General features: G+C 35.7%; 2 protein-coding genes across 3 annotated transcripts; both read left to right on the top strand.

The window, feature by feature from the left end:
* Positions 1 to 1,127: 1,127 nt before the first annotated feature.
* LOC141816180 (sucrose nonfermenting 4-like protein) lies at positions 1,128 to 14,883 on the top strand. 2 transcript variants are annotated; one of them, XM_074704013.1, is made up of 14 exons: positions 1,128 to 1,207; positions 1,390 to 1,953; positions 2,672 to 2,759; positions 3,070 to 3,255; positions 3,836 to 3,970; positions 4,064 to 4,123; positions 5,086 to 5,175; positions 5,974 to 6,108; positions 9,033 to 9,180; positions 9,321 to 9,494; positions 12,306 to 12,369; positions 12,458 to 12,527; positions 14,269 to 14,383; positions 14,461 to 14,883. In XM_074704013.1, exons 2-14 carry the CDS (start codon positions 1,838 to 1,840, stop codon positions 14,550 to 14,552), a joined length of 1,473 nt encoding a protein of 490 aa, XP_074560114.1. In that variant the 5' UTR covers positions 1,128 to 1,207; positions 1,390 to 1,837; the 3' UTR covers positions 14,553 to 14,883. The 2 variants fall into 2 exon arrangements, with proteins under 2 accessions (XP_074560114.1, XP_074560115.1); XM_074704014.1 differs by lacking the exon at positions 1,128 to 1,207 and adding an exon at positions 1,215 to 1,308.
* A 2,798-nt stretch (positions 14,884 to 17,681) lies between these two features.
* Positions 17,682 to 24,194, top strand: LOC141816187 (uncharacterized). The gene is made up of 4 exons (XM_074704019.1): positions 17,682 to 17,772; positions 17,838 to 17,963; positions 22,914 to 23,342; positions 23,476 to 24,194. The coding sequence occupies exons 1-4, from the start codon at positions 17,770 to 17,772 to the stop codon at positions 24,061 to 24,063; spliced, it is 1,146 nt and encodes a 381-aa protein (XP_074560120.1). The 5' UTR covers positions 17,682 to 17,769; the 3' UTR covers positions 24,064 to 24,194.
* The last annotated feature ends 1,763 nt before the right edge of the window (positions 24,195 to 25,957 follow it).

The following is a 25,957-nucleotide window of genomic DNA, read 5'->3' as shown; positions in this document are numbered from 1 at the left end:
AATGTTAGGACCTAAGACGAAGAGGTCAACACACGAGAGCGAGGGACGTTGAGGTTGGGTGAGACTGTAATGAACTTGGCACATGACACCGAGTAAACACTGAAATCGAGGCCTGAGGCCAAATAGAAGTCAAAGTCAAGACTTTTATGCCGAAATTGCTAACGAGCTATATAATTGTCCAATTTTGTCTATCCTAATAGATCCACAATACTCCAGGAGCCACATTCCGCCATATCACTCAGTATATTATATCAGAAATATTTAGTATTTGATTGATCCTTTTTATATTTATTGCATAATTAGAGGATGTGTCATTTTAAGTAGATTAATGAAGCTGTGTTATAATTAAAGCTTGCCTAACTAATTGTCATGCGGATCTAGAACTAGATGCTTTATATATGAATTATAATATTTTGTTATTTTTTATGTAATATATTCTGAGTGAAATTAGTTGTAATTATATCTTATATTACTTTTAAACGCATACTATATTTTTAAGATCAATTGTTTGCATTAAGATAAATACACGTCATTTATCAAATGCTAAATTATCATTTTAATAATAATAAATATATGTTTTTAGTATAAAATATATATTATACTTAATAAACTTTAAAAGGTATGCTAAATTTAATAATTTTTTATATTTAATTGATGTATTATTATTCTTTAATGAATGAGTAACCTTTCAACAAAATTTTATTTTTATAAAAATACGCACCCAACTTTCAAACAATCGTGCAGATCACGTGAGTCAAAGTGTACTCCATGGATGTCAGACCTACCGGTATGGTTTGGGTTAGGGGCCCGCAAGCCCACGAATCTTGGTAGTCTCGGTGGGTCCATCGGTTGAGCTTTCACGGATCGTACGATCGTCAATCTGCGGTAGAGATCTGATCACCGTCCCTCTTATCTTCTCGCTTTCACTTTGTTTTTAATGTTCCATTTCTGCCCTCTTCCGCATACGCTCACTACCCGCAGAAAAAGGGCGGCATTACGTTTATTCGGTTTTTTTTCTTCTTGTTTTTCCAAAATTGGCCCCAATACCGGGCTGGTTTGGGATCGAACTCGTGACCCAAGATTTGTGGTGGGCTTCTTTCTGCTACTTTTATTTTCTAGCCTCGCTCCCCCTTTCTCCCCTCCTTTTTTTTTCTTCCGCCCTTTTCGTCGCCATCCCGTCTCTTCTCCTCGCGTTCGCTCCTCGAAGGTGAGATTTGCTGCCCGTTGTTTCCCTTCGACTTAGGGTTCCATACTTTGAAATTTTAGAGGAGTCTGGCTCGATTAGGAGGATCGGGATTTTTATTTGGGGTGTAGATTATTATTATCATTATTTTTTGCTTATTGATCGGCGTTCTGAGATCCAGCTGACGGTTTTGTTTCTGACCATAGGGCTTGTTGAAGATCGGACGGATTACATTTTGGCTGTCGGATCTTTATTGAAATCCCGAGCTGATGGTCGGATTTGGAAGTTGAGGACGATTTGGAAGCGGCTTCTGGTTGGTATCGACGAACTTGGTTGTTTTTTTTTCCCGCGTCCTTGAAGTGTTTGAGGGACTCGGATTCGAGGCCAATCTTGCCATTTATTGAGCGAGTTTCGGTGATTTGATGCCATCTCTGGCCAATCAGTGAGGGGTCCTCTACGTTGCCGTGGAGGATCCCGTTGCAGGAAGTAATTTGAATTAGGGTGGTCCTTGCTTCTTGTTCTTGAAGAAAAAAGAATTGAATTGTGAGAGGTGGTTGTTTGACCCAAGGTTGGAGATCGCAATTTTGTATAAGAGGTGAAGCTCGAAGCGGGTTAATTTGCCTTGGAGTAGCTGTTTGACTGTTTTGCGCAAAAATGTTTTCTCGGGACGCAGACAATTCGCATGTTGGAGTTGCTGGCGGTGTGTTAGCGACACGGTTTGTGTGGCCTTATGGTGGGAGAAGGGTCTTCGTTACCGGCTCTTTTACAGGGTCAGTCTCACATTGTTTACTTCTCCTTCTGCATTTCATCGCATGAAACGAGTGTACAGTCGTTTCTATGTTTCCATAGTAGTTTCTTTTGTTCTGTTACTTCATTGTTTGTTCTACTCTATGTTTCGACTGTTGGTATTGATTTGCTCTTCTAATCGAGGAATCCTTTTTGTCTAAGAAACAGTATTTTGGAAAAATTCAGGAGTATCAATACTAACTCTGCCAGATTTTTTTTTTAATTTATGATTTTCAGTGTTTTTTACGAAGATAATAAAAAGCGAAAAAATAAATCATTTGTTGCATGCAACAATAGTGCATCTACATGATTTGCTCACTTTAGATTAAGATCCTTTTTCTCCACGGAAGGTAAAAAGCAATTGTGTTGGTTAAATTAAAGAATTCTATGGTTTGCCAAACCATATCCAACAACATTCATTAATTTTCTATTGTCACAGAGTTGGAACTAATTTTTTATTTTAGTAGGATTATCTCATTGCAAAGCTACCTCAGAGATGCTTTGTTAAAAATTCATCTTTTCTCAAGGTGCCTATTCGTGATTGATATGGTAAATAGATTAGTCAAAATGTAAACTTCATTATGTAATATATTACAAGCATCTCAAATTACAAATAGTAGTAGCTCTATCAGCTACAAAAGTTGTTCATGTAATTGATGTAACTACCAAGATGACCTAATAAGTTTGTAATGCATGCATCAGATGGTCCGAGCATATTCCCATGTCTCCTGTGGAGGGTTGTCCTACAGTGTTTCAGGTTATTTGCAGATTGTCACCAGGGTTACATCAGGTATATTTTTGGATTTTCCCTATTTTTTGTTGAATTGTTGTCTAAAAAGCAAACTTTTTTAATAAAATGTTTTATCACCTAGGTGGATATCTTTCGGCCACCTATTCTCGATCTTGATTTATGCAATATTAAAATATGCTTATCTTAATCTATGAAAACTTCGGCATGCATAGATATTCATGTATTGTTTCATCTAGTCCGAGTCTATTGTACCTTTCTGAGTGGACCATTTCTACTTGTATGACTGATTATGTTGCAATTATGTGCTAGGATGTGCTGACTGACTTTTACTTTGTCATGTTAAATGCAGTATAAGTTTTATGTTGATGGTGAGTGGAGGCATGATGAACACCAATCTTTTATGACTGGCATGTATGGAATAGTCAACACTATCAGTATACTTTCTGAGCTTAATCCTTTGGCTGCACTACCAAGCCCTGGGACTCCTAATAACAGAATGGGAATGGATGTTGACAACGAAACATTTCACCATGCAGTATGTTAACTTATTCGAATTTCTTCTTTTCAATGCAATACATTTACAAGTGCAATATTTGACATGCTTGACAATATTGCAACAATTATTTTACTGTTCCTTGTTAACCTGTTAACTATAATAAAACTACATTATGCTGAAAATTAATGCAAAATAACTAGTTTATGTTGAAAACATATGGTGTTTCATAATTTCACCATTTTTTCTGCTAAAAGTGTTGCACATATTAGTAGCAAATGGAGCAAGCATTTACTCTGTGCTCTCAAATACATCATGAATTAATTACTTCACTAATACCATATTGCTATTCACCATCATGTTGGTCATTCAATTGTCTGAACATTACATGACATATTTGCATTGCTCCTATATTGGCATGAGTGTGTTCTGTTCTGAGTTGTGTTTTTTTCTGTCTGGAGCCATTGTGGTGATGCTTATCTGGTCTTGTTCATGAACAGAAAATTTCATCATTAATTGGTTTGTATGGCATAGATGTGCACCTCTATTATTATTATTTCATGGCTTGATGACCTCTATTATTATTATTTTATGTCTTGATGAGTATTTTGGCATCAATCAGGCAGCATCGTCAGAAGGAACCATGCAAGGTGGCGCTATTAGGATTTCGGAGGAGGATATAAAAGCATCCCGCTCTCAGATTTCTATGTTCTTGTCATCACATACAGCTTATGATTTACTTCCTGACTCTGGAAAGGTATAAGCACTTGATGTTTATTTGTCAGCATAAACATGTATTAATATAATGCTGGTGACATTTTACACCATCTAATATTACACAATAATTCAGGTTGTTGTGCTCGATGTTAATTTGCCTGTGAAGCAGGCGTTTCATATTCTCTATGAACAGGTATTTCCTTTGATGTGGATTTATAAATTAACCTGTAGTATTTCTGACTCAAATGCTTTTCAATTTAACATCTAGGACATCTACACCACCTTGTAGTTTTTGTTTGATGTATTTGGACTTGTAACTGATGTCAAAATAGTCCTTGCTATTTCAAGTTAATGCTGAGTCATCATGGTGCTGATTTAATCACATTGCAGAAACAGCAAGGTTATTGAATGTAATTCAGCATTCCTTATTGTTTCGTTTTGGTGCAATCATAATTCCATCTGCTTGCCATGTCAAATCTGCCACTTCAAAATGTGAAGGGTGGCATGTGGAGAATAGATTCTCATAATAACTTGAAATCAATGACCATGGTTGAAAATGTCCGTCTTGTCTGTCATAATCTCATTCCATCTGTTGTCTCAAACCACTAGGTGCATGCTAATGCTAGCTTTTGATATCTGTATTTTTTGCATATCTATATCTTTCAAATGTTTCCATTGTCTTGATTGGAATGGCTTATACTTTGTGTGTTTAGTTTGGAATTTTTTACTTAAGAAAACTTCAATGATTCTATAAAGTTCTTTTATTATTATTATTATTTAATTTTAAAAAGACAGCTATAAATTGTAATTTTACAACTAGATTTGGACCTTTGGGTTGATGCCATATAATTTTCATGTCATATTAATTCTCAGTTTATTATATCTAGTAACTAATAAAGTTTTTTTTGGTTCTCCCTACCTCGCCTTGCACTGCTGACATTTGTGCCTAACCATTGCCATTTCTGTAACTCTCTTTCTTGTATGTCACGCTATATATTGCATCCTCATTTTATCATTAAATTGGCTGTTTGCATATGGTAACATTAATCTGTTTACTTATGAAACTTATTTTTATTGTTTTTCTTGTTATTTTAATCATGGTCTCTCAGCAATACTATCTTATATCTTATTCAAGTTTCTGCCATGGATTTTTAGGGAATTTCTGTGGCGCCACTGTGGGATTCTCTGAGGTGTCAATTTGTTGGAGTACTAAGTGCTCTGGATTTTATTTTAATTCTTCAAGAGGTATCTATATGATTTCCTGCTCCGAACTTATTGACAACAGTCACTATGTTTATGGCTGTTTATTTATCTCTAGGAATGTGTTTTTGTTGTGCTGAATATCTAAGTGCAATGGTTGCATTTGTTTGGGGTTTGATTGCGATGCTTTATTGAGCATTTTCAGTTTTCAAGTTAGAAAATCATATATTAATTGATTTGCACCCTTTGCAATAATTCTCAAGACGCTGAGCATTAATCAATTCTTGGACTATGAAAAAAACCCATAAGACCTATTAGTGAAGTTGTTTTCTTGTCACTTATATTTTTGCTTCATCTGTGGTTGGCTCCACAGGATGGTGTTGCAGGTGAAAGTGTCGAGATTTTCATAATTATTTTTAGTTATCACCCGTGCTGAAGTAATAAAATTTAGTGTGAACAGATGATGGTGGTTGGCTGGTTATACGACATTATTGGTCGGAAATGCTCTATAACAGATGAGATGAATAGTGGTTGGCTGAAGTAATAAAATTCAATAGTGTGAACAGATGATGGTGGTTGGCTGGCCATATTGCTATTGGTTGGAATTTGGAAATGTTCTATAACAGATGAATAGAGGTTGATAAATTTCTAGAAAATTGGTACTCTTGTTTTTTGTTTGTTTGCTGACATTGCTTCTTTTTTTTATGTCAATGGGATTGCACATTCTCTTTGGCAAGTCGAAACTTTGCAGACTTCTGTCGGTGAAGGAATTTAGTATTTTAATGATTTCTGTATTGACTGTCTCTTTGTTATCACAAATGGAAAACTTTCCTGCATTGGCAGCTTGGAAATCGAGGCTCAAATCTTAGAGAGGAAGAACTGGAGACCCATACAATATATGCTTGGAAAGAGGGGAAGCACCAGCTTTTGGGGCAGTTAGAGAATCATGGCAAACCACTTCAAAGTTGCATGATCCACGTAAACTTCCATGCTTTTTTTGTTTCATTTTATCGCCCTTCAAGCTAGAGTGTTTGCTACTTATCTGCATGTTAAAAATGGAAATCATAGGCTTAATTCTTGTTCTACCTAAGAGAAATGTACTCATATCAAGAGTCGTCTAGTTATTTCTACTGCAAAGATTGTCCACAATTTCTAGACACTGTCTTACATAATGGAATTCACTGTCCACCATATTATTTCCAAGAAGATCAAACTTAAACTACTTCTATCAATAATTACAAATTAAATTCTCAAAATAAATATCCATCCTTGTTCATTATAAAAGGCGGAAAAATACAGTCTGACTATAAAAAGACTCCTAATAGAAACCAGTACAACACAAATTCCTAGCGTGGACTCAAAAGAGATAAATATAGTAAAATCTAAATTTAATCACCTGCCCTTGTTATGGCTTTACATGAGGGGATGCTAATTTATGTGGTATTAGAATATTGGTTTTCTGGATTTTGAAAGGAGTCACATAAGTGACTTATGCTCAATATATACTTTATTTCTATAGGATATATAGAACGATTTTATTTATCTTGTTTGAAGAGTCAAATTGTCATACAATTTTGAACAGTAACAGAATGATGCCAAGAATCGTTTTGTTTTAGTAATTCTATAGGACGTGCAGAGCAAAATTTTTTAGTTATAAAAAAAGAACAACTAAAATTTGAGGATTTGTTTCACCACTCATTTTACAAGATGAAAAGGGTTACATTGTTGCATAAAACAAACAACTTTGTTCGTAGGAACTTAATATCACAAAAAAAATAACAAAGAAAAAGGAATGTGCTTGTTGACATCTTCTTTGCCTTGGTTCTTCCCCTTTCCCTGCATACTCCTCCAACCTCTCTTTCTCAGATGATGTCTCCAACTTCCCTTTCCATATCTGGATCTTGCGTTGCTGCTCCACCGTTCCATTCTCACTCCTGTTCACTACTGCTTGCAGCCATGACTTAGGATCCAGTTGCATGGGCCTCCATCTGTTGTTTTAGAGTCGTGTTCCCTTGGCAACTTGGGTTTCTCCAGTTGTCATTCCCCATGTCTAACGGTTTCATTGATTAAAGAGGAATATAATGTGTAGTTATAGAATTCTTGAACAGTTATATCCTGTTTGGAAGGAATTTTTTTAGATTTTCATTTTAATGAAAAGGGAAAAATATTAGCAATAAATATAGATTTCAATTTCAACTCTTATGTTTGGTAGATGAAAATAGTAATCAATCTTAAAATTTGAAATCTATAAAATGTTATTTGGTTGGACAAAAGCCATATATTTCAAAAACACTTTTTTTTGATGAAAAATTTAAGAAATTTATTTGATATAATTTAACTTTCATTTTCAATAACTTTATTTTTTCTTTTCTTTTTCTTTAAGCAGTTAAATAAATAATAATTTATGATATTTATTAAAATAAAAAGTTTTATTCTTTAAAAAATAATTTAATAACTAGTATTAATTATATATATATATATATTTGTGAGTATACCTTTTTATATAGATCATGTAATTAATTTAGCATCCAATATGAATAGCTTATAAAGAAAATAACAACAATAATAAATAAATTGATAATTGCCATCGTCTTTGGTTTTTTAATGGAAAATAGAGATTAGTTTTTAAAAATGATAACAAATAGTTGTAAAAAATTAAAGAATTTCTAAATCTCTTTTGAAATTTTGATGTTTATTTATTTCTTTTTTTTGACATTTATTTTGATGATAAACACATTTTGTTTGCTCTTTTTATATTTTTACCAAAATGAAAACTGAAAAAAATCTAAAATTTCTATGTTCACAAACAGCAACATAAATGAACCATTTTTTGATAATATTTCTACACTTTTTGATAATATTGAAACCAAAAAATAAACCCTTTTTTGTTTGAGAAGATTTAAAACTGAGCCCCTGAGAATCCTTAAAAAGGGTCTGCTTTACTTAGCAATTAATAGATAATCCTCTTATCCTTGAGTCATCTATGGGGTTCAATGGGATGAGATGGAATGGTGATCGGAAGTCTGGTTATATTTTCAAAACTGCCTTATCTTGCTTGTTAAAGCAAATTTTATCTGCAAAGCTGCTGTTCTCATGAACTTCATGATTATTCCAGGAGTCATGCCTATGGATTCCAGGTTTCCTTATTATGGTTTCTAAACAATTGTTGCATTCAGACACAGAGTAATAAAATGACGTAATTGGTTCAAACATTATTAGGGATAAGACATTACATAGGGCACAATGGAGTATTTTAAATTATGTAGCCCACCCCCTAATAGTTGGGGCAAACATGTCTTGATGATGATGATTATGCAATTGAACACGAAGTGGAGCAGATTGTTCCATGTACATTTGCAGAATGTCATGTTGCACAACTATCATTTCCAAGTTTGTCCACACTTATTGCAAATTTTTGTCATGCTATGGCCATCCAGTTATACTATAGGAAGTGCAGAGTTGAGAGCCATCATTGTGATTAGTGTTTTGCATGGGGCTCATGAAGTCCTTGTTTTAGATCTAATTGAATGATTTTCAGTCCCAAACCAAGCCACATGTGCAAAGTAATTTAACTGGTACATATCTTTATGGTGTAAAGGAGCAAGGTACATGATGAAAAGGATTGCAATAATAGTCTACGTTAGGTGATTTACTCGAATCCAGATGTCATTCCTTAGAGTGCCACAGTCTAATTAATTACATCATTAGCATAGTGTAGGATTATGGAAACTATCTCGCCCTTATTAGAATTCTTCTGTCATGCAAGAAAAGTATTCTCATACTGTGAATTTAAACTTGTCTGCCTTTATTCATTTTTAAAGAAAATTTTCCATGTTACCCTCCATTAGCAGTTTGTATGATGGAAATGCTTACTAGACTGATCTTGTAATCTCTCTTACTAGGCTGGTCCATATGATTTCTTAAAAGATGTGGCTGTGAAGATTTTGCAAAATGAAGTATCTACTATTCCAATTATGCACCAATCAGTGCAAGATGATGGTTCATTTCCACAACTATTGCATCTGGCTTCTCTTTCGGGGATTCTGAAATGTAAGCAAACATCGTGATGAGATTATTATGGGGTTGAATGCTTTAGATATTCGTCCTGCTCTTGTTTTTTTGTTGAAATTATATATGTATTTGTTTTGTTAGCCGTTGAATGCCTCACTGTTCAGCTTTTTAATTTTCAGGTATTTGCAGACACTTTAGACACTCTATTAGTTCTTTACCTATCCTACAGCAACCTATTTGCAAAATTCCATTGGGTACTTGGGATCCACGAATTGAGGACCAAAGTGGGCGCCCACTAGTGATGTTAAAACAGAACAGTTCACTCAGTTCAGCCCTTTCTCTTTTGATTCGAGGTCAATTCTCACTATCTTTCTGTTTACCTAAAGCTTGCCATTTTGAAGTGCTTTCTTGATTTAATTTTAGATTCATAGATAATGATCTAAATAATTCATTTTTATGTGGATCTTTATGCTATTCAGTTGAATATCATAGTTGATTGGCCATACAACCATCTTTATGCAAGTCTACAAATTGTGGATGCACATAAATCCTTAACTAGTCCCACTTGTTCTCTTGGGACTCTTGTATAGTTTTAGGGGAGTGTGGATAAAAAAGCTAGTTCATGTTATAAGATGAAATTGGGAAATGTGGGCATAAAACATTTTAGGAAAGGAATAAAATTGTAAGATACAATGATTAGGACAAAGTTTAACAATATGCTTACAAGAAATAAAATGTGCTGAGAAAAATCTGCAGAAATGAATAATAGAAGTTATAAAAATTGGTATGCGTGAAAATTTTAAAAAATGTAGTACGTCATATGTCCTCTGTTTCTTACAATCCTTGCCCCTCGCTGTAGTAATTGCTTGCTTGAACTACTGTGCCAATTGCATCCATTAGAAATCTAATGTGTTGGACATCATAACAACTACTTATTGCCTTGTTTACCATGATGGTAAATTGCAGGCTCATTTCATTTGTGCTTTCTAGAGGCAATGATTGAAAGAGATACAATGACAAAGGAGATCAAATCCTTCACAGTGCATATGTTACACCCACATTGGGCTTCATAGTGATCCAACAAAAATTGATTCACTCTCTTTCCATCCACCCCTCCATCACCAACCACCTGGACTAGGTACAAGGCAAGGTCTTTATTTGGTTATGACCATTCTACCTAGTTATCCCGATGTGTGCCTTGCCAATTTGCCACATATCTTTCCAAGTGGTACCTACCTCATCAACAACTCTGTTGAAGCCCTTGTTGATCCTTTGTTGCTTGATCGACATTCTCTAAGACATTCCAATTGTGTATGCCATCCAATCCATCACCATTCACAACTAGCTCATACTCGTTGTCAATAACGTCCCTCATATTATTAAAGAAGCCTTCTATTTTTAACCAACTGCTCTCGGCTCTTGTTCAACGCTCTTTGACGCCTTTAAAGATCTACAACAACTCACCATCCTTGTTTGGATCCATCACTGTGCTTTTCGTGAAATAATTCTGGCATTCCCAAGCCTCTTGCATATCATCTGACCAACCAATTTGTTCCACCTAGAGTTGGAACTTTGTTGACTTGCCACCCACCAATGTTCTTGTTGGCCTTCCACCTTCACACATGCAACTTGTGTGTCTTTGTGGGAGATTTCCTAAAAAGAGTATTCCAAAAATACTAATTCATATTATCAAAAACAACCTTACAAGTGAATTTTCATGGTGTTTGTTAACTAAGGCTATGTTTACCCCTACACAAGGGAGAGGACAGGAGAGAAGAGCAGGCTATCTATCCTCCTTTCTTCTTAGTAAATAGGAAGACAGAGGGGTGGATGATGTGATAATCCTCGTTCTCTCCAATCACACTCCATTTTCATACTTGAAGGTCATTGCCTTTGTTGTTGTTCTTTAGGCTTGCCACTTTCTTGACTTGACCATCCTTGTCCAAGCTATCCCATCAACGTCGTATGCTTTTTGCTTGAGCTATCCTAACCCTCATTGACCTTGTCTGAGCCCACTATTCATGCTTGCCACCTCTTTCTAACCTTGCTCTTGTCTGCCACCCCTCATTGACCTTGTTTGAGCTTGCCGCCCTTTATTGACTTCGATCACCATTATATGAGCTACCTTGTATACGTTATCATAGTCCCCGAGGCCATGGTGCCGCCGTAGGACATCCAGGTTATCACCCAGGCATCCGCGGTTCGATCCCCAACTACGGCGTATTTGCAGGAATTTTCCTCCAAATGGGGATCACAATCAAAGGATGCTGGGCATCTGGGTTGGCCGCTGCGTGCGCTTCCCGATTTACCCTGGTGGCTGGTGGGAAACTTCCGTGGGACCGGGCCGGTCATCCCCAGGGATTGAGTCAATGCGACTAACTGGGATTATCATTTTTGTATACGTTATCATACCTTCCACTGAGCTACCATCTTCGCTCTCATCAGCCTTGACCATTTTTGTCCAAGCTACCCGTTCATGTATCATGCAGAGGGTAAAGATGACCTTTTGGGCAGAATAATGTCTCTTCTCCCTGTTTTTTTTTTTTTTTACCAAGCTAAATGAGGAGGGAAAGGGCATTGAAACTGTGCTCTGCCGTCCTCTCCTTCTGCAAGGGTTAATATAGCCTAGTGATCAGGTATATCACTGTTTGATGTACACCTCCTCTCCTGTTGTACCCTAGTGTTTATTGTAGATCCAAACAGTGCATTTATTATATCCTAGTTCGATTCATTTGACATAATTTCTGTTTGGCACACTTAGCATTTTTCACTCAGGTAAAGTTGTAAGTGCATAGAAAAGTTTGCCAAAAGTAAGCAGGGGTACAAAATTGATCAATTGAAGCTGAGGCTTCATAACATTGGCTCACTGCTATTGCATTAGTTTCTGCACTCGTTTAAAATTTATCATATAATTTTTTCTGCTTCAAGTTTATACTCTCTTTTTTAGGGACCACCTATGTGAATCATGATTTTTTTTAGTTTATTCAACTAATTTTGCCCTTGGTGCTGTTTTGCTTTTTCTCTTCAATTTCTCCTTTGTTGTATGTATCTTTCAATCTTCAAATAGAAACAAATATTTTGGCCACATAGGCAACCTTCTTTTTCTACTTTGCCTGTACTTCATTTGCATGTCAAATGTCTTAGAGAATACTGTTTATCTGCAGCTAAAATTAGCTCAATCCCGATAGTTGATGAAAATGATTCCTTCGTGGATATATATTCCAGAAGGTAAGCTGACTTTCTTTTCTTTGCCACCAACCTTCTTCCCTTTCTTTCCCAATGCACTTAAGGAAATTTTTTATTACTCGATTTGCAGTGACATCACAGCATTAGCTAAAGACAGAGTTTATGCACAAATACACTTTGATAAAATGAGCATTCAGCAGGTAATGAACCAGAATTTATATTTATTAAAAGAATAAATTTTAATGATAAATTTTCAGCAGAATTCTAATTCTAGTTTGGAAGAGATCAATCAATCATGTAAGCCTCAGTCATGAGCATCCAGTTGTGAGATAAAGTCGCATTGATAATCTAATCATTGCAATTCATTCTCTTGTCCATTATTTGTGAAGTGGTCTTGTGCTTGTTAACCTAAATCCCTGTAATTAAGTTTTCTTAGTCAAGGACATTGATGCCCACTACAATCTTGCTTTTTAATAGCATAATAGCAATTTTGTTGCCATACAACATTTTGTCCTGTAACATGTAGAACTGATGCGGTTTAAACTAGGTACTTTCCTCAACAATGACTTTCCATTTGAGTGCATCATTGCTTCCTTGGATAACGTATTAATGACCCTTTTTTGTTATAGTCGAACTCAAAACTAAAATTCCTTGAAGTGAAGGAGTGATGCAATAGCATTAGGTTGGGATTCTTTTATCTTAAAAATTCATATGAATATTGTTGAGGATGTGACACCACTAGTTTTTCCCACAAGAGAGTGGTGGGCTAATTATGGTGTATAAGACCTAAACTTGTGTATTAATGCTTGATGGGAAAGTCAAGCTGTATGTGAGAGAGATTATTGTGACATTTTGAAGTTAAGTTCAATGTTGAAAATGGTGACCTTACAATGCCTACATGGGTTGACTATAATATGGGCAGAATTAAAGTAAGGCACGGTAGGGACGAACCCTTTTCTAATTCTTAGACATTATGAAGATGTCATAGGTGGAAAAAATGTTGAAAATTTCAGAATTAAAAGAGTTTTTTGTGAAAAATATGTTTTTCCCGGCTTGCCTCAATACCAGCTGCTGCCCTCTCCCGTTGCTTGACTTGTGCATCCTCTTGTACTATTACACTATTAATTAATGTTTATTCGTACTATTCATCCTACCTCAAGTTTGTGCTTTTTCCTATTTCCTTTCTTGAGCTCATGACTCTTGACAGCCAGAGTATTTGTTGCTTTTCTTGAGCCCTATTTGAATTTATTTATATACAAGAGACAAATATTCTAGTGCTCATTTATGCATTTTGATATGAAGTAGTGAAGACTTGAAGGCATATAATGTTTTTCCCTACATTAATTTAAATGGTGTGAAATAACTTATGAAACAATAATGAAAATATTTTATGATACTAATTACAAAATACATGCAGCACTTTAATCAATGTTTGTTCTCAATAATAGCACAAAAGTTTCTTAAGAGTAAATCATAAACTCCTAACTAATATGCTTACATTTAAATTATTAAACCATTTTACGAACAAATTAAAGGTAAACCTATTCCAGCATATGAACCATTCAAATTAACTTTAAAGAGACCAAATTTTATTTCATGGATTATCATTATGGATTTTTATTTTGTTTTATTGAGAAATCATTGTATAAAGCTCAACTTAACCTCTCCACCCTTGTGAGGACGGCAAGTGAGTTTTTACCTAGGAGAAAATTCTGATTAGCTGCAATTAACTTAGTCAAGAGTTTTAGTCCATTTATCAATATTGCATTGAGCTGGGACATGGTGTGATGGTATCCTTTTGCAGGCCACTGGTATCAAAATGAAGACCTAGCTTTGGATTGAATAAATAGCTTCAAGCAAATATGCTCTAATTTTCCCAGAATATATGCCAGATAAATGAATTTTACTGTTTTTTTTTTTGTATCCTTATGCCAAAATCAGGCACTACAACTTGGGCATGATGTGCCTTCTCACGGGGGTTTTGATGGTCAGAGATGCCAGATGTGCCTCCGCACAGATCCTTTGATGAAAGTGATGGAGAGATTGGCAAATCCTGGTAAAATTTGATCATTAGCAGTGTTGGTTCTCATTGTTTGTTCTGGGTTCATATCTAATGCCTATGCTTGGTGGCAGGGGTACGGCGTGTTATCATAGTTGAGGCTGGAAGCAAACGTGTGGAAGGAATAATTTCACTGAGTGATGTATTCAGATTTCTGCTTTGCTAGCCAAATACATCCAATGCTTCTGAGCAATTGAGGCTGCCGCGGAACATCACTTTTTGGTCAACATTGTTGTTTCAGCCCATCCATCTGAGATTTATTTCATTGGATAGGCCTCAGTGGTTAGAAGGCTACAGGGGTCTGTAAATGTTTAGGATTTTTAATTTTTTTTCTTTGTTAACCCTTGGTATCCGCTGATTATCATTGGTGTCTGATACTCCCATCATGTGGGCTTATAAGTGCTATCATGTTCCATTTTCTGCACAGAAATACTTCTAACAGGTAGGTATGAGGTGTGGAAAGAACGTTGTTGTTCAATCTGATCTTTTTAGTTGTATCAGAGAGTGAGAATGTTGGCCTGCCTCCATTGACATAAACAACTTTTACATTTGAATGGTGTCCTCTGCCATTCCTTTCCCTTTAGCAACCATGAGCGCGGTTAGAAGAAATAACAAATGGGCATTTGAACTGCCAACCCACCATGTCTATTTGATGGTTCTCTTTATCCAATTTCATCTTTTGGCTATGCAAGATTTTGTTGATAATCCACGAGTTACTATCTGAGACACTAGAAGTGGGTTCTGTGCTCACGGAATGAGAATCTCCAATTGAACCTATGTAGTTTAACAATGGTGTTCATTCATTCATCTCTTACTCAGAGTAATAGGTTTTTGTACCTCCAATATATGTTGATACAATCATTAAGAGTTCCAAACTTGTTTGGCCGTGTCATCTCTCACAACCTTTTGTATTGAACTTTAACTATAAATTTCATCACCTTTCTCTCAATCAATCAAGGTTCAAACATTTGGATATATAGATCAATGTCGTAGCAAGTACATTTTGAAGTGCTCCTTTGGACCGATCATAACTATAACACAACGCTCCCACATGTGTAATTGAGTTGATATTTGAATGGTAGAGTTGTTGCATAACTACAACACAACTATTAATGCTCCTCTTTAATTAAATATGCACCATAACAAGTCAAATTAATAAATACAATTCAATCAAGAAATATAATAAATATAAATAAGGAATATTAGGGGGGGGGGGGGGGGGGGGGGGGGGGGGGGGGGGGGGGTATTCAAACATGTGATGAAGCTCATATTTCTATGATAAAAATGTAATCCTTTTATTTGAGTTTGATACAAATTTATAACCTCAATAATATAATTACTAGTACTACTTATAATACAACTAAATCTTAGTAGTGCTACTTTTATACAACTAAATCTATTAGTATTGCTTCTACCTATAAAAAAGATGGATCTACCACCTCAGCAATCCCTCTAAAGTCGACCTCAATAATTCTATGCTTGGTGGTAATAATCCTATTTGCATATACATACACATGTTTGCATATTTGCATTGTTATATTTTGTTGCTATCATATTATTGTTTGGAGACGTATATGTTGTATAGGTGATGCAAGACATTGTGGTACAAGTGCTCAAATTTATATAATTACTCAATTTTTAATTCATATTTACTGCTCTATAAATTTTTATTGATATTTATTCTATATTGTTATACTTGTATTATATAATATAGAGCATGATATCTAATTTTTGTTATTATTGTTTGCCTATAAATAATTAAAATTCATATAAGCCTTTATAATATATGTTTTTCCCTCTAAGTTAAATCACGTCATAAGATAGAATAATTAAGATAAAGGTTGTACAATAAACATATTTCCCTTTAATTTTTTTATAGAATATTTGAAATTATATTTGTGCCTTTACATAATATAACTTAATTAAAATTTTATCAATTTGAGTTTAACATAGATTTAAATCATAAATCCTAAGTTGATTAAACAATCCAATTCACCCTTAGATCTATAGTATCCAATCGTCAATTCTTAAGTTGACTGAACTATTCAACAGATTCTTTGATATTAAATGAATTCAACCTTCTAATCTATTATTAGAGGTTTCTTTCATACTTAGACTTATCTCTTAGGAGTTTTTTACAAAGTCTTAAGACTAATCTAAGCTATAAACTACAATTTAGGACAAATAATCCTCTAGTAAAGAGCTATCCTTACCTACATAAACACATTATCATAATGATAATGATGTTGTCTAAAAGTGTAAGCTCGAGATTACTATTTACTCACATAATCTTTTAAGCCCTCATACCTTCGACTTTCTAATGTCATAAATGCTCTTTGTGTTGGAGTCCATTTTTCACATTTTCGACTTTTTAGATGCATCAAACCTTTTAAATTTATTTTATGTAATTTTTTCACATCATTTCAAAGTTTACTGCATCATAAGTCTTTAATTTATTAAACAAGTAATTATTTGATGCTACTTGTCCTATAGTTCACCTCACTAACCCTTTAATAGTTTAGATAATAAGGTGTTTGAGCTTATCCATTCTTCTTATGCGTATGCATATTTAAATTTATTCATTTAATTAATGAGTTATTCAAATTTATTTATTTAATTTAATAAATTATTTAAATTTATTTATTTAATTAATTATATATATATTAAATAAATATAAATAAATTTCTATCAAGTTGAATATCAAATTTATTCACAGAGATTTGGTTGATTAACAACCCTACCAATTTCATTTATATAATAATGTCAAAAATTAAGGGTTAATAGATAATTGTGCAATGTTGGAGAAAGATATTTATGTAGTCCCGGAGTATAGTTGAGTTGGTTAGATGAAATAGAATTGCTAAAGTGAGTGAGGATCGAATTTAGATGAAATTGAGATAATGTCCTCTTCATAAATAGTCTTAAGACTAACTGTGTTCCCGGGACAATGGTGCAACAGTAGGACATCCGGGTTGTGACCCAGGGACCCGTGGTTTGATTTCCAGCTACGGCGTATTTGTAAGAATTTTTCTTCCAAATGGGGAACACAATCAAAGGATGCTGGGTATTTGGATTGGCCGCCGTATGCGTTTTCCAATTTACCTTGGTGGTCGGTGGGAAATTTCTGTGGGACCGGATCGGTCACTCCCAGAGATTGAGTTCATAAGTTGACTGGCTAACCGTGTGAGGTAGAAAAGACAAGGATATTTATGTAAATGCACTTCCCTTTTTTAGGTCGTCCCCTTCTCTTCTCCCTCCTAAAATTGAGAGGCTCCTCAGAGGTTGTGCTCTCCGCTTGTCTGCTTCGGTTGGAGATTCGCCAACCGATCTCTGCGTCGCGCCCCTTTGTGCCCTTGCGGGATTCGGAGCGGAGTTGATCGGAGATGGTGAGCATGTACTTACTTTTCCGTTTCCTTCTTGTTTGATGAATCGCAAAGTCTTTGTTCTCCAGGATTGGACGAGCGAAAGTGATAACCACGCAGAGGAGGGACGGGAGTGGGAGAGCAATGGCGAGAAGGGGGCGGCCGCCGTCATTTGTCCTCCTTGGCCGAGTGAGACTGCCTCCGCTCCGTCTGAGGTAATCCCCCGTTTGCGAGCTCTATATTTTACCCCAATCCACCCTAGCCCCATGCTGTCCGATGCACCCACGCTCCCCTCGAGATGCCGCTTGCAATGTTGCCCTCCTGGAGCGATGCCCTCTTCAGCGCAGCATGGGATTAACCTAGAAGATATGATTAAAAATACAAAAAGTGGATGGTTGAAATGGAGAGAAATTAATGGAAATTGGCATGACTTATCATACCTTATCGATTAGAGTAGTTAGAGTGGTGGTCCGTTTGATGGATATGATGGATGTGTGGTGTTAGCAGAAAGAATGCATGCTTGCTTGTACCTTTGAAGCACAGCAGCAGCTGTGCCCCGCACAACCTTCTGCGTGCTTGAAAGGAAGCGATGTGCCTTTGGATGCATAGAGTTTAACAAATCCTACATCGGTGGTAATGGCTTCTATCAGAAATTTAGTTTCAATGCATTGGTATGACTGTGGTCACCCAAATCCTTTTATCAAAGAACAATGCAATAAAAATATATTAGAACCAGGAGTAACTAGGCGTAGTTTCAATAAGTGATGAAATGAGAGAAAACAAATCAAGATAGTGTACATGTTCAAAACTGACCAATATGTTTTAGAGTTAAAAGTTAAAAGAGTCGAATCAATTAGAATGGAAGGCTGTAAGGATATAAAGGGAGACTAAGAAAACTTAATCAATATAATAAAAATGGTTTTGATTGATTTGAATATTATTAGCGATATAGTCTTGCATGAAGGTTAATGAAGATAGCATATATTTAGCCGACCCTCAATAGAAGGGGCAAACATGATCTACTTATTACTAGTAACTATTGCAATGATGTCATATAAGTCATAAATTTAGTGAAAATCAGATAAGACATGCTCTGAGGCCCATTAAATAAATCAGGCTTAGACCATGTGTTTGATTTTATATCATAAACATCCAAATTACCTTTCAAAGTAGTGATTTTTCAGCATGTTGTGTAAAACTTTAAAAAATGAGTATAGGTTGGACAAACTCAAGTTTCTAGGACTAGAAGTCACTTGATCACATTTAACATGGTATTCGAGTAGGAATTCTCATCTTCAATACTTGTAAATCATCAAAAATCTGCATCTCCAATTTGACTAAGCATTCCAGTGCAGGAATTGAGCCAATGCAAACAAGTTCATATGCCCACATGTGTCATAGTGTCAAGAATTTAGAAGTTTAGATTGGATTATTAGGATAGCTAGTAATTCTTTAAGTTAAACAAAAATCATTATAAAAGATTAGCTTTTTAAGAGAGCAAATGTTTTGCATGATAGGAGACCATAAACATATTAGCGTCGTTATAAGATTGATTGGATGGCTCGGGGATGAGGGGTGAGTAGTGCTTGACCTAAAACTTCAAAAGCATTCTCTTGCAAGACCAAATGTGAGAGATAAGTGTAGTGGAAATATTAGAAATATATAACAGGAAAAACAAAGCACTAACACAATAAAGTTTACATGGTTTGGAACCCAAATTCCTACTCTATGGCCTATGGAAATTTTAAGGTGAGTTATCCCTAAAAACCCACTATCTTTCTCCTTACAATAGGTGGAGAAATCTCGTACACAACCACTTTTTTACAAAAGATCAAAACACAAAGCCAACAACTATAAATAAAAAAAGATCAAGAGCTTAAAGGTACAAAGTTAAGCCCTAAACATGAAAGACTATAAAAATAAAATCAAGACTATGTGGAGTTATGGAATGACTTAAGAATAATAGCTTTGTTGTTGTTCTTTCGAGCTCCCCTTGCCCCTCTATTTATAACCTTCAATCTATGCTTGAACGAGCTTCACCCAATTGTTTTGTTTGATGTCAGTTGACTCAATTTTTTCACCGGTTGACTAAAACATAGATCACAGAATCGAATCAGTTGTTGTCTCTAGTTGACTTATCTAGTTGATAAGAAACCATTCTAGTTGACTTAAATATTTTTAGTCGACTCCACTAGATAAGATCTTTTTCAAACGATCTTAGTTTTAAATTCAAATAGGAATTGAGTCTATTGCGTAATTAACTCAATCCTCGACAATCGACTGCCAAGTTAACTCAACTTCAAATAGAAACATTTTGTTCACGAGTAATCCAACTTGAATCAACTCCTTAGTTGACTTGACACACTACTCGATTAGGATTAGACCTGTTAGACGAGTCAACCGGTGGCGGGGTGAGCCGGCCAACTAAAAACCCATCATTTGGCGAGCGAGATCGGTTCAGCCTGCCATCCTAGCGGATTGGGAAATCTCCAATCCAACTCAAGGTGGGTTGCAGGGTAGGCGGGTCAACCCATGAGCCCACTAAAAAATAAAAAAATATATATAGAAAATGTTAGAATTTTTTAGTTTGGATTGTAGGTTAGGTGGACCAACCTATGAGTGCATTAAAAATTTTCCATTTTAGTTTTAAATTTCGAAAGGAAAAAAAAATTCTTCTCAACCTGCGGGCTAAACGAGCCCACCACGGGTCAGCTCGCCTGGACTTGCAACTCGAGCGAGCTAGCCCTCCCTGACTCACTTTAAATGGGTTGATAAAACTTCAATCCAATGCTTAAATTGTTTGGCGGTCAGACCAACCCAACGAGTCCAATTCAAATTGACAGCTCTAATTGTGATCAACTTCCAATCAACTCGATTACAACCTTGAAACACCTTGTTTCTTGGTTAAGTGTTATGCCTAAGTAAGAACATATCTAAACTCCAAAGTTAGGATGCTTAATTTGTCAACTCATTTAAGAATTTACCTCCACAACTTTTTACAGTCTGACTTTGCCCAAGGTCATCCCTCGTTAGGTCTCAAATCTCTCAAATGCATTTTTTAGGTCGTTCTCATGTCATCCATCACTTAACCTACGTAGTGCATCTCCTTTAGGCCGTCGTCAATGCTGCCACATCAATGCTCCTCATCTTGCAGTCTCTCAACTGTCCTATTCCATCTTTCTCGATCTCTAGCAAGCCTCGAGCCATTGAGACATCGAGTTATTGAGCCAACCAACTTAGTCGCGCTAAGTCAAGCTCCATGAGCTTTTCTAACACCACTTAGGGTGCGTTTGGTTGGGGGTCATCCGTGATTACCTTGGTTATCCATCCAAAGTTATCAACCAAAATCTTGTTTGGTTTAGGTAATCGGCGATTCCCAAGTAATGCTTCATGTCCGACACGTCAGCATACGTCAGCAAAAGAGGGCATCCAATTTGGAATTGGAAAACCAAGGAAAACTTAGGTTTTTATTGATTCCAGGGTTAAGGTAATTTTCTTTACAAAATTACCCCGCGAGCTTACGTCCACGATCGCGAAACCCTCCGCGAGCGAAACCCGACTCCCGTCCCCGATCGCGCGAGCGAAACAGCGGCGGCGGCGGCGATTCGAAGCCTTCGTCCACCTAGCGAACGATCGCAACCCTCCTCTCCGCTTTCCAAGATTCGAAGCCTTCCCCTTCCGCTTCCGCTCCTCCTCTAACAGTTTACTCCGCCGCGCCGCCCGCCCCTGACCTCATCCTCCGCCGCCGCCCCTACCTCCTCCGCTCCTCATTGCGTTGTTTTATCTGGTGATCTATAGAGATTCCGCTGATTTGTTTAGTTTCTTCTTTGTGGTTATCTGGATCTGTTCGAAATCAGCAACCTTTTGGCTGGGTTCTAAGACATTCCTGTTTATTTTTGGAAAGATGAAGAGGTTCCGTTTTGAGCCACCAAAGTGATCATTGCTCTTCTTGTTGCAATTGTTCGATTTTTTTTCTTTTTCATTCTAGACATGCGGTGTCTGGTTGCATTAGTCATGAGCTACATGTTTGATTGATAAAAATTATAGTGAGTGAATTTAATCCTGAAGAAAATAAGACAAATAGATGAGAATAGAATTTTCTACGTGAAATCTAGGCTATCAAAGTTGCTCATTGCTCTTTGCATTGATCGTGGATTTTAGAGATGTTGATCCAAGTTACACATTTTGAGGAACTCTTATATAGTTTTTGTAAGAATTGTTTGATATTACTTGAGAAATGTCGAGTCAACTTGTAGCTCACCAATTTAGTCTCGCCATGTGAATTGTGGACTATTAGAGGAGTCGCAAGTGAGGACTATGTAAACTCCACTGTGATTGAAGCTGGTAATGTCTTTGAATCTATGATCCTTTCTGATGTTTTAGGCTTGGCATAATTTTTTGAATGTATAAATTGTATTTTTTTAACATTTTCTCTCAACATAACAATTACCATAGTGATTGTAGCCCATCTCTATGTTAATCTAATAATTCAATTCTACAATTCTCTTGTTCACTTTTAATGTGTTAGCTTCAGTTGAGCCTCAAATCTAAGCTTTTATAGGTTCACGTTATACTCAACCATCTGAACTGAGGAGAAAGAGAGTGGATGACCTGCTGATATGCTTTTTCAGAAAGAATAGGGTATTAGAAGTGAGAAGACCACCTGCAATCTTGTTTTGGTTGTGATGAAACTAGTCATAGGTTATATTTTTTATTGTAAATCATACATGTTGGCAAAGTTGATTTCTTTTACATTGATATACTAATCATCATGTAGTCCTCTGATTTACTGAACGATCCATAGATTACATGATATTTGTCTTGTACAAGCAGTTCCAATTAGAAGTGACTAGATCGTTTTATGATAAAGATGTGTGTTGGAAGATGTTTAAGATGGATGTTTCACAGTAAACCTCAAGGAGGAAAATTATCAGATTATGCTCGTCAACCTGCAATTGCAGGTTTGTGTTATAATTGACCATCTGATCTGAGAGGAAAGAGAGTGGATGACCTGCTGATTTGATTAAGTTTGAACAATTTAATTGTATCTTGGATTTATTATGTTTGAACAATTTGATTGTATTTGGATTTGTATATTATTTATTTAAACAATTTGATTATGTTTTATGCAAGAATAATGTGTTATTTGGATGGTTTAATTTCAGTTTTCAATGGAAGGACATAGCCAGAAGAGGATAAAAGGAGTAACAACAACCAAGGATGCACCAACTGAACAAGTAAAAAGTTCAATGCCAACGAAGTTCAAAAGAAAAACACCGAGCACCAAACACTTGTGGACAAAACAAGAGGATGTTGTTTTAGTTGACTGCCTTGTTGAGTTAAGCAAAAATTCAGTTTGGAAGAGTGAGAATGGTTTTCGAACTGGGTACTTGCTGCATTTGGAGAAAGTCATGGCTGCTAAATTGCCATCCAGCAATCTGAAAGCTATTCCTCATATCCAGTCAAGGTACAAGCTACTGAAGAGGCAATTCCATGCTATCAACGAGATGTTGAATCATAGTAGTGGATTTGGATGGAACGATGTTGAGAAGTGTATCATTGCAACAAAGGATGTCTTCGATGATTGGGTAAAGGTAACTTTTTCTATTTTTGTGTTTAATAGATCACAAACTTTCCTTTGAATGTAAATTTTGGTGAAAAGATAATCTTTTGAATGTAATTTTGGTCTGATAATTTTGTTTATTAATTATATATTTTTTAATTTAGAGTCATCCAGCTGCTATTGGTTTAAGGAACAAAGAGTTCCCCCACCTTGATGACTTGATGTTTGTGTGGGGGAAAGATCATGCCACAGGAGCTAATGCAGAAATCCCAACTGATACAGTAGAAGAGATAAATCTATGTGATGAAGAGATTGACACGTTTGAGCTTGAAAAAGAAGAATATGCTGAAGGTCACAAAGATGAAGAATTTGATGATGACAACCAGAATATATCTGAGACTCCAAGTTCATCAGTTTGTTCAACAAACAAGAAGTCAACCAGAAAGAAAAAAAGGAAGTTTGATGATGCTCTAGGTGACTTGGTGGGAGTGATTCGAAAATATATTACTTTTGTTTCTAAATTTGATGAGGAGATCTCCAACTACTTCAAACAACAAACAGAGAATAATCATAGAAAAAAGAAGATATACGAAGAGTTAATAGAACTTTCTGAATTTTCTGAGCAACAAATTATGGATGTTGGGGAGTATATTCTCAAGGATGAATACAAGCTTGACAACTTCTTCGCATTGCCAAAGATATTTAGGAGAAGTTATGTGTTGAAGTTGCTCTCTGAGATCCATTCCAAATGAATTAACTATTTGAATTAGATTGTCATTTTGGTATACATTGTTGGTACTTATATTTTGGATATACTTTTGGATAGTCATGCTATCATTTGAACAAAACTTCTTGGATGAATGTCATTTTAGATTGAACTTAAGTTATGTTTGTGTGAATTTTTCATTTTGTGTTATGGATCAGGTGTATCTTAGCTTTGAGATATCAAAATTTTACTATGATATAGTCTTGGATGAGTTCAATGGATGGACAAACTCGATCTAGGGGAGACAAACTCGATCAATGGATAATTTAAAATTTTAAAATTTATAAGTAATCACATAACCAAGAATAATCAAACAACATTAGGATGATAACCCCAATCATACGCACCCTTAATGTTTCTCATCCTATAGTCCTCTGCAGATGTCTCATTCATCCTTCTCCGAACTTCAACGGACCTCCAAGCCATTAAGCATCCCAACTTTGCCATGTCAAGCCATCATCCACACTATATGTTGTTGAGTCACAAGCTCCACAAGCTTTGTGCGCTCCCTATAGAATTCCTGCATATCTTAATGCATACATCAAATACATACTAAACCTAACATAAACCTTTTTCTAAACACATCAGATCAAACACGACTACAAGGGCATCATTGCACTTACAGAGCATTCATAATGGTTTTTTTGTTTGGGATTGAAATAAGGATTTAAGGTGGTTATTGGTTTGTGGAAATCTTTTTGATTTTAATTGTATGTGAATGACCGACTGACTCTTATTATTCCAAGGTTTGCGAGGCTTGGTTCTTCTCGCCCTCAATTGGTCTCTCATTTTATGGGAATGGGTTTTTCTGAAGATTTGGCATTGAAAGCCATCAAGGAAAATGGTCCGTCTTTTATCTCCATTATTACTACAATAATGGATGTTTTATCTAACCAGATTGATTATGTAAAGGTGAAAATGATTCTGAAGCAATATTAGAAACACTACTTACATACACGGTAAATAATTTATAATATACTTTGCTTTAAATTGTTTGAGCTAAAATGTCTTTTGTCTAACAGGCTTTAAAAAATTCTCCCCCAAAACAAAGTCAAATTCAGGATAATTGGATTTCAGCAATTGAAGAGGATAACTTGCATGATGATCTATCCGATGGAAATAACTTTGAAGGCGAGGTAATCATCTTTGCTGTCCTTTTCAGGGTGCATTTTATTGTTGCCTTTGATATGCATTATGCTTATGGGACAATTCTCTTTATTCTTATTGGAAAAACTGATTAGTGTTTATAAAAACAAGCCTTATCAATATATTTATTTCATGGTCTCTGGCTGGTTTTACGGATCTGAATTGCTTTACAGGAGTTCACAGATATTTCAGCAGAAGTTAAGAAATTGCTGACTTTAGTGGAGATGGGCTTTTCCACTGATGAGGCATCTGAAGCCATTAGAAGATGTAGTATTGCATCTAATAGGTTCCTCAACTAGTAATACTATATTATCATATGAACTCGCTAATATTTAACCTCTGCATTATATTGTTGGTGACCTCATTCTATATCTCTACTGTTTGAGGTGAAACTTATTATCAGGAATACACATCAAAATGCAGTGCAGTTTTTTTTTTTTTCTCTGTGCGAGTGTGGTGAAGTTTGGTGTCCATAAAAGTGATGAGATATTGATCAGTTTCCCGGCTTCGCTGTTTTTTTTAGTAACTTGAAATAAGGTAACTATGTTCTTTGTATAGTTCTTCTTGCATCCTTACAGTGGTCTGATTCCTATTGATCCAGGTCGATTGTTAGCATCGACATAGTGTTTGCAAACCCTGAACATAACATGCTCATAACACACGGGAGCCAGATTTGAAATGTCATGCCGTAGTAACACATGGGAACAAGATTTGAAATGTCATGCCGTATGAAA

The sequence above is a fragment of the Curcuma longa genome, unplaced genomic scaffold (assembly GCF_044706935.1).
Source record: "Curcuma longa cultivar G26 ecotype Majalengka, Jawa Barat unplaced genomic scaffold, ITB_CL_G26_1.1 contig_14793, whole genome shotgun sequence".
Taxonomy (NCBI): Eukaryota; Viridiplantae; Streptophyta; class Magnoliopsida; order Zingiberales; family Zingiberaceae; genus Curcuma; species Curcuma longa.
This window is presented reverse-complemented; position numbering and strand designations above follow the sequence as displayed.

Coding starts and splice junctions, on each gene's coding strand:
- LOC141816180 (XM_074704013.1), top strand. CDS start 1,838: ATGTTTTCTCGGGACGCAGACAATTCGCATGTTGGAGTTGCTGGCGGT. Junction 6,109..9,032: donor TTCAAAGTTGCATGATCCAC/GTAAACTTCCAT, acceptor CTCTCTTACTAG/GCTGGTCCATATGATTTCTT. Junction 9,495..12,305: donor CCTTTCTCTTTTGATTCGAG/GTCAATTCTCAC, acceptor GTTTATCTGCAG/CTAAAATTAGCTCAATCCCG.
- LOC141816187 (XM_074704019.1), top strand. Junction 17,964..22,913: donor CTGCCTCCGCTCCGTCTGAG/GTAATCCCCCGT, acceptor GTTTAATTTCAG/TTTTCAATGGAAGGACATAG. Junction 23,343..23,475: donor TCTTCGATGATTGGGTAAAG/GTAACTTTTTCT, acceptor TTTTTAATTTAG/AGTCATCCAGCTGCTATTGG.